This window comes from Saccoglossus kowalevskii, chromosome 14 (genome assembly GCF_978046115.1).
Source record: "Saccoglossus kowalevskii chromosome 14, keSacKowa6.1, whole genome shotgun sequence".
Classification (NCBI taxonomy): domain Eukaryota; kingdom Metazoa; phylum Hemichordata; class Enteropneusta; family Harrimaniidae; genus Saccoglossus; species Saccoglossus kowalevskii.
In genome coordinates this window covers 37,250,637-37,267,441 of record NC_140654.1, presented here as the reverse complement: position 1 = coordinate 37,267,441, position 16,805 = coordinate 37,250,637, and the positions used below count along the sequence as shown (strand labels likewise).

Sequence of the window (16,805 nt, the reverse complement as noted above, 5' to 3'; positions counted from 1 at the left end):
AACTCGTATCTTTGTGAAAACTGAGACGCTCAGTTACTGCGCTCAACTACCACATAGACTCGTTTACATACATGATCGCAGATATAGGACTAGGGCTGCATTATAATATACAGATGGAAAGAGCCATGTTTTATTTAGTACACAATTAAAGAAAAGTCATTTGTTTGATTTCAGAATTTGATAAGAAGAAGTGGCTGAGTTTATTTAACGCTAATATAGAGCATTATATGAGATGTCTGAAATCCACTAATGGAACTCTGAGAAACAGTGTAATACTGCACCTAAATGAGGAAATCATACCTAAGTTTGTGTTGCAACCAGCACTGGATTCTGGGAAACATTATGAAAAAAGTCGTCAGATATTAACGCAGCTAGCTTGTTATCGTATGTGTTCAATGGTGTTCAATGATGACCCATGCATTACAAGCTCTTCATGAACTCACCACGTGTGATCCATTAACGCCTGAATCTGCACGTGGCATTCAGGAATGTGAGCATTTGTTACGTCACACAATGAGTTCTGAAAGGATAGCATCTGAATCATTACCTGATCTCCGTCAAAGAGTCAATGTTTATGGACATGTGCTCTCTTTTATTATAATGCATTACTCCAGAGGAAACTTTACAACATATCCAAGTCTGTTTGATATTCGTAGTTTTGATTCAATTCATAAAACATTGCAAGATATTTTACGAAATCAAAATGATACCAAACTGGAAGTTATAATCGGGTTTACAAGTCTGTGCTTGATGGTCGCTAGATATCCTAAAGGTTAGTATGTCACAAAACAAACCCCACCATTACTTATGTCAGTCAAATTAGAGTGGTTTACAGTGAATGCCAGAAACCTGGGGATTTTAAACCTTTTTATAAACTTTTCTTATAGTCTGCCTTCTGGAATGTGAATATTTCTATGAGCTATTGGCAATAATGCCAATATCTAACAACTATTATTATGTTATTATGTGTCTGCTTTGAAAAGTATAACAGTATACCCCTGTTATTGTTTAAACATTATTTTAAAACAACAAACCATTACAATATTATACACTACTGATAAATTTCTGTTCAAAATTGAGCAACTTATCAACCTGACTGAAGATCCTAAAGTATTTATTGCATTGCCATGGAAACAGCTATATATACATTTAAAAACATGTCAATACAAAAAACACCATTCACCAACTGTAGCAAAACTGTTTGGAACTGGTAGGATTAATCGCAGTATATCATTAGCAGCTACTTATTTTAATCATTAGCAGCTAATTATTTTAATCATTAGCAGCTAATTATTTTAATCATTAGCAGCTAATTATTTTAATCATTAGCAGCTAATTATTTTAATCATTAGCAGCTAATTAGTTTAATCATTAGCAGCTAATTATTTTAATCATTAGCTGCTAATTATTTTAATCATTACCTGCTAATTATTTTAATCATTGGTTACATTTTAAGTCATTTCTCTTTGTTATCTTTTTTCAGGAAAATTTAAACGATGTTGTGATACTCTTGGAAAGTCATTAAGGTCACTGGATGACATTATAGCCAAGGGTGAAAAGATGAAACACAATCAAGAAAAAGAACTATATTTAGTGGCAGATGCACATACTTCTTATGGGGTGATACTTTTTCTCATGTACCTCTCAATCAAAGTGAGTCCTAAATTTTTACATGTTATGTTTTCATGGCAACTTTAGCTTTTTCAAAGAGTCAGTGAAAGAGCTTTTCCAAATTTCTTAGACTACTATTTATTAGTTCTTGTTCAAAGTGGAGACTCATATGTTGGTTTTATTTGTTCATCTATTTGTGTATTTGCATGCAACATCCTTTCTCAGACAAAATATGGATCCACCCTCCCTCTCCCTAGAAGGTATGTGATGGAGATAAGCTGTAAGATGTTACAATTTAAATGTGATTTTAAACTGACAGATGTTAATATAATGACAAATTATTTGTGAATAAATGAATGATACAGATCTGTCAAAAGTAAATCTGTTGATATCACATCCTGCATATCCTATGTTCCTATAAATTTATAGTGATCCCATGATACGTGCCCTCTCAGTTTTGTTTACATACAACTCTGAAAGCATCAATTGTTTTGGAGTTTGAAGTTGAGATTTTTCAATTGTTCATTTTGTTTGAATTTGGTACCAAGGCAAGATATAGTATAGTGTAGTGTAGTGCAGTGTAGTGCAGTGCAGTGATTTTTGATATACGGATAAATAAAACGTAATTACATTAACGAACGTGACTGATAACTTTTACTATAAAAACCTTAGCATCCCGTTGGCAGGCCAGTCACACTGGTTCTCACTACAAGAGGTTACGATCCCCCCTGCCGAATGCTAAGGAAAACTGAAACGTATATATATACATATTTACATAAAATATTGTCCACTTATGCGGATCTGTTGGTGCAAGGTTTTTATGACCGTATGCCCTTACTGACGTCAACCAAACATTTTATGTGGGAAGTTGGCACCCAAGGCTGACAGGTACTACACCTTGCCCAAGGGTGACCTGGAGGTAGTTGTGGCAAAGGTAACCCCATTCTCCCAAGTCCATAGACTCCACAACCGGATGTAGTTTAAAATCTTGCCCAGGATAAATATATACATAATTAAATGACCATACACGTTGCCTTTATCAGGTAATACCTCACATTTGAGGTTGAGTTGGTGCAAGGTTTTTATGACCGTATGCCCCTACTGACGTCAACCAAACTTATGTGGGAAGTTGGCACCCAAGGCTGACAGGTGCTACGCCTTGCCCAAGGGTGACCTGGAGGTAGTTGTGGCAAAGGGTAACCTCATTCTCCCACGTCCATAAACTCCACAACCGGATGTAGTTTAATAGTATAGTATAGTGTAGTGTAGTGTAGTGTAGTGTAGTGTAGTGTAGTGTAGTGTAGTGTAGTGTAGTGTAGTGTAGTGTAGTGTAGTGTAGTGTAGTGTAGTGTAGTGTAGTGTAGTGTAGTGTAGTGTAGTGTAGTGTAGTGTAGTGTAGTGTAGTGTAGTGTAGTGTAGTGTAGTGTAGTGTAGTGTAGTGTAGTGTAGTGTAGTGTAGTGTAGTGTAGTGTAGTGTAGTGTAGTGTAGTGTAGTGTAGTGTAGTGTAGTGTAGTGTAGTGTAGTGTAGTGTAGTGTAGTGTAGTGTAGTGTAGTGTAGTGTAGTGTAGTGTAGTGTAGTGTAGTGTAGTGTAGTGTAGTGTAGTGTAGTGTAGTGTAGTGTAGTGTAGTGTAGTGTAGTGTAGTGTAGTGTAGTGTAGTGTAGTGTAGTGTAGTGTAGTGTAGTGTAGTGTAGTGTAGTGTAGTGTAGTGTAGTGTAGTGTAGTGTAGTGTAGTGTAGTGTAGTGTAGTGTAGTGTAGTGTAGTGTAGTGTAGTGTAGTGTAGTGTAGTGTAGTGTAGTGTAGTGTAGTGTAGTGTAGTGTAGTGTAGTGTAGTGTAGTGTAGTGTAGTGTAGTGTAGTGTAGTGTAGTGTAGTGTAGTGTAGTGTAGTGTAGTGTAGTGTAGTGTAGTGTAGTGTAGTGTAGTGTAGTGTAGTGTAGTGTAGTGTAGTGTAGTGTAGTGTAGTGTAGTGTAGTGTAGTGTAGTGTAGTGTAGTGTAGTGTAGTGTAGTGTAGTGTAGTGTAGTGTAGTGTAGTGTAGTGTAGTGTAGTGTAGTGTAGTGTAGTGTAGTGTAGTGTAGTGTAGTGTAGTGTAGTGTAGTGTAGTGTAGTGTAGTGTAGTGTAGTGTAGTGTAGTGTAGTGTAGTGTAGTGTAGTGTAGTGTAGTGTAGTGTTTTTTGATATACGGATAAATAAAACGAAATTACATTAACGAAAGTGACTGATAACTTTTACTATAAAAACCTTAGCATCCCGTTGGCAGGCCAGTCACACTGGTTCTCACTACAAGAGGTTACGATCCCCCCTGCCGAATGCTAAGGAAAACTGAAACGTATATATATACATATTTACATAAAATATTGTCCACCTATGCGGATCTGTTGGTGCAAGGTTTTTATGACCGTATGCCCTTACTGACGTCAACCAAACATTTTATGTGGGAAGTTGGCACCCAAGGCTGACAGGTACTACACCTTGCCCAAAGGTGACCTGGGGGTAGTTGTGGCAAAGGGTTACCCCATTCTCCCAAGTCCATAGACTCCACAACAGGATGTAGTTTAAAATCTTGCCCAGGATAAATATATACATAATTAAACCATACACGTTGTCTTTATCAGGTAATACCTCACATTTTAGGTTGAGTTGGTGCAAGGCTTTTACGACCGTATGCCCTTACTGACGTCAACCAAACTTATTATGTGGGAAGTTGGCACCCAAGGCTGACAGGTGCTACACCTTGCCCAAGGGTGACCTGGAGGTAGTTGTGGTAAAGGGTAACCTCATTCTCCCAAGTTCAAAAACTCCACAACCGGATGCAGTTTAAAATCTTGCCCAGGATAAATATATACATAATTAAACCATACACGTTGTCTTTATCAGGTAATACCTCACATTTTAGATTGAGTTGGTGCAAGGCTTTTACGACCGTATGCCCTTACTGACGTCAACCAAACTTATTATGTGGGAAGTTGGCACCCAAGGCTGACAGGTACTACACCTTGCCCAAGGGTGACCTGGAGGTAGTTGTGGCAAAGGGTAACCTCATTCTCCTAAGTACAAAAACTCCACAACCGGATGCAGTTTTAACGTCATGCCCAGGACGTATTTCCTTAACATGAAACATAAAGCATTTACCAATTGAGTTGTAGCAATCCGTTGTCTAATGAACAAAGAGCGCCACCACACGTCCATGTCAGTTCAAACTGTTGTAGTTGGTCATTAAGTTTATAATATGCGTATTCTGATTTGATTCTGCTAGCTACACGGTTTTTGAAATTTTCAAGTGGGTAACTGGAACCGTTGCCATCCCGTTTATTACGACAACTGATATGAATGGAGATTTTTGCAGCACAAATTGTATACAGAAATATATTTTCACATTGCCTGGATAAAAACTTGTGACAGTTGTGAGGTGGTAGCGCAACAAACCACCATGATGGAGCTGACACATCTGGCTTCAGGAGTCTGGATCCTATACAGTTGACGAGCCTGCAAAGAGCGCCAATTTCATGACATTCCAGGAAAATATGTGACAGAGAGTCGAAATCTCCGCAGAGTGGACATTTGTCAGATGCAGTAAAATTGGAGTGCTTTAGGAAGCCGGTGGTGGCGTACGCCCCATGTATGATACGCCACTGTAAATCACTCTCATACTTTGTGATTGGTAATGCATAGCTGTCTTTAAAATTAGGTTTGAAGTCAGTAGGTGGACTGAGAATGTCTCGCCAGACAGTGTCCAATTTATATGGATGTTGGTTTATATGAAGAACCATTAACAAATATTTATATATTGCACCTTTTTCAATTTTATACAGAGGCAAGTTTAACTCGTCCGACTCGTGTAACTGAAAACTTAGATGTGTCGGAGGTGGCTCATTAACATCGTTGTTTTTTAGTTTTATGTTAATGACATTTTCCCATTTAGTTGGAATGGAATCGTGGATGACTTTGAGACTGAGTTTGAGAATACGTTCAGAGCGGATATTAACTTTATTTACAAAATATGAGCTGGAAAACCAACTCCCGCGTCGGTAAAGTGCTTTAAAAGAAATGGTTCGTTCCTAAGTGGGTGACAGATGAGCGGATTATGAAAAAGTGGCTCAGCAAGTAGGCTAGTTGTATTCAAATCAATAATACGCATTTTTGCCAATGATTTCCAACACTGTAATAAGTCTGAGTAAAACGGTGGGAGATGAAGGAACAACCGGATGTAGTTTAAAATCTTGCCCAGGATAAATATATACATAATTAAACCATACACGTTGTCTTTATCAGGTAATACCTCAGACGTGAGGCTGAGTTGGTGCCTGGCTTTTACGACCGTATGCCCTTACTGACGTCAACCAAACTTATTATGTGGGAAGTTGGCACCCAAGGCTGACAGGTGCTACACCTTGCCCAAGGGTGACCTGGAGGTAGTTGTGGTAAAGGGTAACCTCATTCTCCCAAGTTCAAAAACTCCACAACCGGATGCAGTTATAGTATAGTATACACAAAAAAACAACACAATAACAAGAAATCCAGATATTAAAATAAATGTTAAAACAGATAACACTAACAACTATTAGGTATTACATTGTAAAATTATGTTAATATAAATAGGTAAATATATATATAAATAGGCTTTGTATACCAATTTGTTTTTTTGTTTGCATGAGATTTTCTTGACAATTATACATCTCTTTTGTGCCCTCAAATTTCTGTTCAGCCAATGTCATCAATTCAGCCAAATACATACACTGGCCGTGTCATCAATTCAGCCAAATACAAACACTGGCTATGTCATCAATTCAGCCAAATACAAACACTGGCCATGTAATTAATTCAGCCAAATACAAACACTGGCTATGTCATCAATTCAGCCAAATACACACACTGGCTATGTCATCAATTCAGCCAAATACAAACACTGGCTATGTCATCAATTCAGCCAAATACAAACACTGGCCATGTCATCAATTCAGGCAAATACATACACTGGCCGTGTCATCAATTCAGCCAAATACAAACACTGGCCATGTCATCAATTCAGGCAAATGCAAAGACTGGCCATGTCATCAATTCAGGCAAATGCAAAGACTGGCCATGTCATCAATTCAGCCAAATACAAACACTGGCTATGTCATCAATTCAGCCAAATACAAACACTGGCTATGTCATCAATTCAGCCAAATACAAACACTGGCTATGTCATCAATTCAGCCAAATACAAACACTGGCCATGTCATCAATTCAGCCAAATACAAACACTGGCCATGTCATCAATTCAGCCAAATACAAACACTGGCCATGTCATCAATTCAGCCAAATACAAACACTGGCTATGTCATCAATTCAGCCAAATGCAAACACTGGCCATGTCATCAATTCAGCCAAATACAAACACTGGCCATGTCATCAATTCAGCCAAATGCAAACACTGGCCATGTCATCAATTCAGCCAAATGCAAAGACTGGCCATGTCATCAATTCAGGCAAATGCAAAGACTGGCCATGTCATCAATTCAGCCAAATGCAAACACTGGCCATGTCATCAATTCAGCCAAATACAAACACTGGCTATGTCATCAATTCAGCCAAATGCAAACACTGGCCATGTCATCAATTCAGCCAAATACAAACACTGGCCATGTCATCAATTCAGCCAAATACAAACACTGGCCGTGTCATCAATTCAGGCAAATGCAAAGACTGGCCATGTCATCAATTCAGGCAAATGCAAAGACTGGCCATGTCATCAATTCAGCCAAATGCAAACACTGGCCATGTCATCAATTCAGGCAAATGCAAACACTGGCCATGTCATCAATTCAGCCAAATACAAACACTGGCCATGTCATCAATTCAGCCAAATACAAACACTGGCTATGTCATCAATTCAGCCAAATGCAAACACTGGCCATGTCATCAATTCAGGCAAATACATACACTGGCCATGTCATCAATTCAGGCAAATGCAAACACTGGCCATGTCATCAATTCAGGCAAATACATACACTGGCCATGTCATCAATTCAGGCAAATACAAACACTGGCCATGTCATCAATTCAGGCAAATACATACACTGGCCATGTCATCAATTCAGGCAAATGCAAACACTGGCCATGTCATCAATTCAGGCAAATACATACACTGGCCATGTCATCAATTCAGGCAAATGCAAACACTGGCCATGTCATCAATTCAGCCAAATACATACACTGGCCATGTCATCAATTCAGCCAAATGCAAACACTGGCCATGTCATCAATTCAGGCAAATGCAAACACTGGCCATGTCATCAATTCAGCCAAATACAAACACTGGCCATGTCATCAATTCAGCCAAATACAAACACTGGCTATGTCATCAATTCAGCCAAATGCAAACACTGGCCATGTCATCAATTCAGGCAAATGCAAACACTGGCCATGTAATCAATTCAGCCAAATACAAGCACTGGCCGTGTCATCAATTCAGCCAAATGCAAACACTGGCCATGCCATCAATTCAGCCAAATGCAACCACTGGCCATGTCATCAATTCAGGCAAATGCAAACACTGGCCATGTAATCAATTCAGCCAAATACAAGCACTGGCCGTGTCATCAATTCAGCCAAATGCAAACACTGGCCATGCCATCAATTCAGACAAATGCAACCACTAGCTATGTCATCAATTCAGCCAAATACAAGCACTGGCCATGTCATCAATTCAGGCAAATGCAAACACTGGCCATGTCATCAATTCAGCCAAATACAAACACTGGCCATGTCATCAATTCAGCCAAATACAAACACTGGCTATGTCATCAATTCAGCCAAATGCAAACACTGGCCATGTCATCAATTCAGGCAAATGCAAACACTGGCCATGTCATCAATTCAGCCAAATACAAACACTGGCCATGTCATCAATTCAGCCAAATACAAACACTGGCTATGTCATCAATTCAGCCAAATGCAAACACTGGCCATGTCATCAATTCAGGCAAATGCAAACACTGGCCATGTAATCAATTCAGCCAAATACAAGCACTGGCCGTGTCATCAATTCAGCCAAATGCAAACACTGGCCATGCCATCAATTCAGCCAAATGCAACCACTAGCTATGTCATCAATTCAGCCAAATACAAACACTGGCCATGTCATCAATTCAGCCAAATGCAAACACTGGCCATGTCATCAATTCAGCCAAATACAAACACTGGCCATGTCATCAATTCAGCCAAATGCAACCACTAGCTATGTCATCAATTCAGCCAAATACATACACTGGCCGTGTCATCAATTCAGCCAAATGCAAACACTGGCCATGTCATCAATTCAGCCAAATACAAACACTGGCTATGTCATCAATTCAGTCAAATACATACACTGGCCATGTCATCAATTCAGCCAAATACATACACTGGCCATGTCATCAATTCAGCCAAATGCAAACACTGGCCATGTCATCAATTCAGCCAAATACACACACTGGCCATGTCATCAATTCAGCCAAATACAAACACTGGCCATGTCATCAATTCAGCCAAATACAAACACTGGCCATGTCATCAATTCAGCCAAATGCAAACACTGGCCATGTCATCAATTCAGCCAAATACATACACTGGCCATGTCATCAATTCAGCCAAATACATACACTGGCTATGTTATCAATTCAGCCAAATGCAAACACTGGCCATGTCATCAATTCAGCCAAATACATACACTGGCCATGTTATCAATTCAGCCAAATACATACTCTGGCTATGTCATCAATTCAGCCAAATACATACACTGGCCGTGTCATCAATTCAGCCAAATGCAAACACTGGCCATGTCATCAATTCAGCCAAATGCAAACACTGGCCGTGTCATCAATTCAGCCAAATGCAAACACTGGCCATGTCATCAATTCAGGCAAATACATACACTGGCCATGTCATCAATTCAGCCAAATACAAGCACTGGCCATGTCATCAATTCAGCCAAATACAAGCACTGGCCATGTCATCAATTCAGCCAAATACAAACACTGGCCATGTCATCAATTCAGGCAAATACATACACTGGCCATGTCATCAATTCAGCCAAATACAAGCACTGGCCATGTCATCAATTCAGCCAAATACATACACTGGCCATGTCATCAATTCAGCCAAATACAAACACTGGCCGTGTCATCAATTCAGCCAAATACAAACACTGGCCATGTCATCAATTCAGCCAAATACAAACACTGGCCATGTCATCAATTCAGCCAAATACAAACACTGGCCGTGTCATCAATTCAGCCAAATACAAACACTGGCCATGTCATCAATTCAGCCAAATGCAAACACTGGCCATGTCATCAATTCAGCCAAATACAAACACTGGCCATGTCATCAATTCAGCCAAATACAAACACTGGCCATGTCATCAATTCAGCCAAATAGAAACACTGGCTATGTCATCAATTCAGCCAAATGCAACCACTAGCCATGTCATCAATTCAGCCAAATACAAACACTGGCCATGTCATCTATTCAGCCAAATGCAACCACTAGCCATGTCATCAATTCAGCCAAATACAAACACTGGCCGTGTCATCAATTCAGCCAAATACAAACACTGGCCATGTCATCAATTCAGCCAAATACAACCACTGGCTATGTCATCAATTCAGCCAAATACAAACACTGGTCGTGTCATCAATTCAGCCAAATACAAACACTGGCCATGTCATCAATTCAGCCAAATACAAACACTGGCCATGTCATCAATTCAGCCAAATACAAACACTGGCCATGTCATCAATTCAGCCAAATACAAACACTGGCCATGTCATCAATTCAGCCAAATACAAACACTGGCCATGTCATCAATTCAGCCAAATACAAACACTGGCCATGTCATCAAATCAGCCAAATGTAAACACTGGCCATGTCATCAATTCAGCCAAAAACACACACTGGCCATGTCATCAATTCAGCCAAATACAAACACTGGCCATGTCATCAATTCAGCCAAATACAAACACTGGCCGTGTCATCAATTCAGCCAAATACAAACACTGGCCATGTCATCAATTCAGCCAAATACAAACACTGGCCATGTCATCAATTCAGCCAAATACAAACACTGGCCATGTCATCAATTCAGCCAAATACAAACACTGGCCATGTCATCAATTCAGCCAAATGCAAACACTGGCCATGTCATCAATTCAGCCAAATACACACACTGGCCATGTCATCAATTCAGCCAAATACAAACACTGGCCATGTCATCAATTCAGCCAAATACAAACACTGGCCATGTCATCAATTCAGCCAAATGCAAACACTGGCCATGTCATCAATTCAGCCAAATACATACACTGGCCATGTCATCAATTCAGCCAAATACATACACTGGCTATGTTATCAATTCAGCCAAATGCAAACACTGGCCATGTCATCAATTCAGCCAAATACATACACTGGCCATGTTATCAATTCAGCCAAATACATACTCTGGCTATGTCATCAATTCAGCCAAATACATACACTGGCCGTGTCATCAATTCAGCCAAATGCAAACACTGGCCATGTCATCAATTCAGCCAAATGCAAACACTGGCCGTGTCATCAATTCAGCCAAATGCAAACACTGGCCATGTCATCAATTCAGCCAAATGCAAACACTGGCCATGTCATCAATTCAGGCAAATACATACACTGGCCATGTCATCAATTCAGCCAAATACAAGCACTGGCCATGTCATCAATTCAGCCAAATACATACACTGGCCATGTCATCAATTCAGCCAAATACAAACACTGGCCATGTCATCAATTCAGGCAAATACATACACTGGCCATGTCATCAATTCAGCCAAATACAAGCACTGGCCATGTCATCAATTCAGCCAAATACATACACTGGCCATGTCATCAATTCAGCCAAATACAAACACTGGCCGTGTCATCAATTCAGCCAAATACAAACACTGGCCATGTCATCAATTCAGCCAAATACAAACACTGGCCATGTCATCAATTCAGCCAAATACAAACACTGGCCGTGTCATCAATTCAGCCAAATACAAACACTGGCCATGTCATCAATTCAGCCAAATGCAAACACTGGCCATGTCATCAATTCAGCCAAATACAAACACTGGCCATGTCATCAATTCAGGCAAATGCAAACACTGGCCATGTCATCAATTCAGCCAAATACAAACACTGGCTATGTCATCAATTCAGCCAAATACAAACACTGGCCATGTCATCAATTCAGCCAAATGCAAACACTGGCCATGTCATCAATTCAGCCAAATACAAACACTGGCCATGTCATCAACTCAGCCAAATACAAACACTGGCCATGTCATCAATTTACCTAAATACAAACAAATACAAATGATCATTATAGTGTATAATGGGTCTTAATATTTTCTAAAATAATATCTTCCCAAGTTCCCTAAAGTCACATGTACAGGTGAAACCTCTTACAGCATAATTACCGGGTATGATTGTCATAGGTCTTTTGGTGATGTGTTAATAATAATAATTTATTGCATCCTTAGAAATACAATTCCTATCAGTTGACAGCAATGACATTTTTGATAACAGACACTTTTTTCTCTTCTTCTGTAGATTAAAAATCACTGTGGTAATGCATACACCCAACTAAGAATCTTACAAATGTTACAAAACATGTTGCAATACAAAATAACAGAGATGATCAATAAACGGCCGTGGAAATCAGGAAGTATACGAGAGAAGAAGAAAGATTGGGTTTTCTTGTTCTGTGGAGCTTGTGTTTTAACTAAGATAGCAAATGATAGTACATTATCAAGAGGTAAGCTATTCTATTCTATTCTATTCTATTCTATTCTATTCTATTCTATTCTATTCTATTCTATTCTATTCTATTCTATTCTATTCTATTCTATTCTATTTTTACAGTATGATTTTTGTGATACCATTCTCTGTATACAACCATGATGTCTCTCATACCATTCTCTGAGTACAGTCATGAATTCTATGATAACACTCTCTTTGTACAATCATGATGTCTGTGATACCATTCTCTGGGTACAACCATGATGTCTGTGATACCATTCTCTGGGTACAACCATGATGTCTGTGATACCATTCTCCTTGTACAACCATGATTTCTGTGATAACATTCTCCTTGTACAACCATGATTTCTGTGATAACATTCTCCTTGTACAACCATGATGTCTGTGATACCATTCTCTGGGTACAATCATGATGTCTGTGATGCCATTCTCTGGGTACAACCATGATTTCTGTGATACCATTCTCCTTGTACAACCATGATTTCTGTGATAACATTCTCCTTGTACAACCATGATTTCTGTGATACCATTCTCTGGGTACAACCATGATTTCTGTGATACCATTCTCTGGGTACACACCATGATGTCTGTGATACCATTCTCTGAGTACAACCATGATTTCTGTGATAACATTCTCTGAGTACAACCATGATATCTGTGATCACATTCTCTGGGTTCACCCATGATATCTGTGATAACATTCTCTAGGTACAACCATGATGTCTGTGATAACATTCTCTGGGTACAACTATGATGTCTGTAATAACATTCTCTGAGTACAACCATGATGTCTGTGATTAATTCTCTGGGTACAACCATGATTTCTGTGATACCTTTTTCTGGGTACAACCATGATTTCTGTGATACCATTCTCTGGGTACAACCATGATGTCTGTGATACCATTCTCTGGGTACAACCATGATGTCTGTAATAACATTCTCTGAGTACAACCATGATTTCTGTGATAACATTCTCTGAGTACAACCATGATGTCTGTGATAACATTCTCTGGGTTCAACCATGATGTCTGTGATAACATTCTCTGGGTACAACCATGATGTCTGTGATAACATTCTCTGGGTTAAACCATGATGTCTGTAATAACATTCTCTGGGTACAACCATGATGTCTGTGATACCATTCTCTGGGTACAACCATGATTTCTGTGATACCATTCTCTGGGTACAACCATGATGTCTGTGATACCATTCTCTGGGTACAACCATGATGTCTGTGATACCATTCTCTGGGTACAACCATGATTTCTGTGATACCATTCTCTGGGTACAACCATGATGTCTGTGATACCATTCTCTGGGTACAACCATGATTTCTGTGATACCATTCTCTGGGTACAACCATGATGTCTGTGATACCATTCTCTGGGTATAACCATGATTTATGTGATACCATTCTCTGGGTACAACCATGATTTCTGTGATACCATTCTCTGAGTACAACCATGATTTCTGTGATAACATTCTCCTTGTACAATCATGATGTCTGTGATACCATTCTCTGGGTATAGCCATGATTTCTGTGATACCATTCTCTGAGTACAACCATGATGTCTGTGATACCATTCTCTGGGTACAACCATGATGTCTGTGATACCATTCTCTGGGTACAACCATGATGTCTGTGATACCATTCTCCTTGTACAACCATGATTTCTGTGATAACATTCTCCTTGTACAACCATGATTTCTGTGATAACATTCTCCTTGTACAACCATGATGTCTGTGATACCATTCTCTGGGTACAATCATGATGTCTGTGATGCCATTCTCTGGGTACAACCATGATTTCTGTGATACCATTCTCCTTGTACAACCATGATTTCTGTGATAACATTCTCCTTGTACAACCATGATTTCTGTGATACCATTCTCTGGGTACAACCATGATTTCTGTGATACCATTCTCTGAGTACAACCATGATTTCTGTGATAACATTCTCCTTGTACAATCATGATGTCTGTGATACCATTCTCTGGGTATAGCCATGATTTCTGTGATACCATTCTCTGAGTACAACCATGATGTCTGTGATACCATTCTCTGGGTACAACCATGATGTCTGTGATACCATTCTCTGGGTACAACCATGATGTCTGTGATACCATTCTCCTTGTACAACCATGATTTCTGTGATAACATTCTCCTTGTACAACCATGATTTCTGTGATAACATTCTCCTTGTACAACCATGATGTCTGTGATACCATTCTCTGGGTACAATCATGATGTCTGTGATGCCATTCTCTGGGTACAACCATGATTTCTGTGATACCATTCTCCTTGTACAACCATGATTTCTGTGATAACATTCTCCTTGTACAACCATGATTTCTGTGATACCATTCTCTGGGTACAACCATGATTTCTGTGATACCGTTCTCTGGGTACACACCATGATGTCTGTGATACCATTCTCTGAGTACAACCATGATTTCTGTGATAACATTCTCTGAGTACAACCATGATATCTGTGATCACATTCTCTGGGTTCACCCATGATATCTGTGATAACATTCTCTAGGTACAACCATGATGTCTGTGATAACATTCTCTGGGTACAACTATGATGTCTGTAATAACATTCTCTGAGTACAACCATGATGTCTGTGATTAATTCTCTGGGTACAACCATGATTTCTGTGATACCTTTTTCTGGGTACAACCATGATTTCTGTGATACCATTCTCTGGGTACAACCATGATGTCTGTGATACCATTCTCTGGGTACAACCATGATGTCTGTAATAACATTCTCTGAGTACAACCATGATTTCTGTGATAACATTCTCTGAGTACAACCATGATGTCTGTGATAACATTCTCTGGGTTCAACCATGATGTCTGTGATAACATTCTCTGGGTACAACCATGATGTCTGTGATAACATTCTCTGGGTTAAACCATGATGTCTGTAATAACATTCTCTGGGTACAACCATGATGTCTGTGATACCATTCTCTGGGTACAACCATGATTTCTGTGATACCATTCTCTGGGTACAACCATGATGTCTGTGATACCATTCTCTGGGTACAACCATGATGTCTGTGATACCATTCTCTGGGTACAACCATGATTTCTGTGATACCATTCTCTGGGTACAACCATGATGTCTGTGATACCATTCTCTGGGTACAACCATGATTTCTGTTATACCATTCTCTGGGTACAACCATGATGTCTGTGATACCATTCTCTGGGTACAACCATGATTTATGTGATAACATTCTCTGGGTACAACCATGATGTCTGTGATAACATTCTCTGGGTACAACCATGATGTCTGTAATAACATTCTCTGGGTACAACCATGATTTCTGTGATACCATTCTCTGAGTACAACCATGATTTCTGTGATAACATTCTCCTTGTACAATCATGATGTCTGTGATACCATTCTCTGGGTATAGCCATGATTTCTGTGATACCATTCTCTGAGTACAACCATGATGTCTGTGATACCATTCTGTGGGTACAACCATGATTTCTGTGATACCATTCTCTGGGTACATCCATGATGTCTGTGATACCATTCTCTGGGTACAACCATGATGTCTGTGATACCATTCTCTGAGTACAACCATGATTTCTGTGATAACATTCTCTGAGTACAACCATGATGTCTGTGATACCATTCTCTGGGTACAACCATGATGTCTGTGATAACATTCTCTGGGTACAACCATGATGTCTGTGATAACATTCTCTGGGTACAACCATGATGTCTGCAATAACATTCTCTGAGTACAACCATGATGTCTGTGATACCATTCTCTGGGTACAACCATGATGTCTGTGATACCATTCTCCTTGTACAACCATGATTTCTGTGATAACATTCTCCTTGTACAACCATGATTTCTGTGATAACATTCTCCTTGTACAACCATGATGTCTGTGATACCATTCTCTGGGTACAATCATGATGTCTGTGATGCCATTCTCTGGGTACAACCATGATTTCTGTGATACCATTCTCCTTGTACAACCATGATTTCTGTGATAACATTCTCCTTGTACAACCATGATTTCTGTGATACCATTCTCTGGGTACAACCATGATTTCTGTGATACCATTCTCTGAGTACAACCATGATTTCTGTGATAACATTCTCCTTGTACAATCATGATGTCTGTGATACCATTCTCTGGGTATAGCCATGATTTCTGTGATACCATTCTCTGAGTACAACCATGATGTCTGTGATACCATTCTCTGGGTACAACCATGATGTCTGTGATACCATTCTCTGGGTACAACCATGATGTCTGTGATACCATTCTCCTTGTACAACCATGATTTCTGTGATAACATTCTCCTTGTACAACCATGATTTCTGTGATAACATTCTCCTTGTACAACCATGATG

At 39.5% G+C, this 16,805-nt stretch overlaps 1 protein-coding gene across 2 annotated transcripts in view; it reads left to right on the top strand.

Annotated features, from left to right (window-relative positions):
* Positions 1 to 347: 347 nt before the first annotated feature.
* The window catches only part of LOC102810194 (uncharacterized), a 148,714-nt gene continuing 132,256 nt past the window's right edge, over positions 348 to 16,805 (top strand). For both annotated transcript variants that reach the window (XM_085508192.1, XM_085508191.1), the window contains exons 1-3: positions 348 to 772; positions 1,484 to 1,653; positions 12,203 to 12,407. In XM_085508192.1, the coding sequence (XP_085364318.1) occupies positions 406 to 772; positions 1,484 to 1,653; positions 12,203 to 12,407 (742 nt within the window). In that variant the 5' untranslated portion in view covers positions 348 to 405. The remainder of the gene's footprint in view (positions 773 to 1,483; positions 1,654 to 12,202; positions 12,408 to 16,805) is intronic.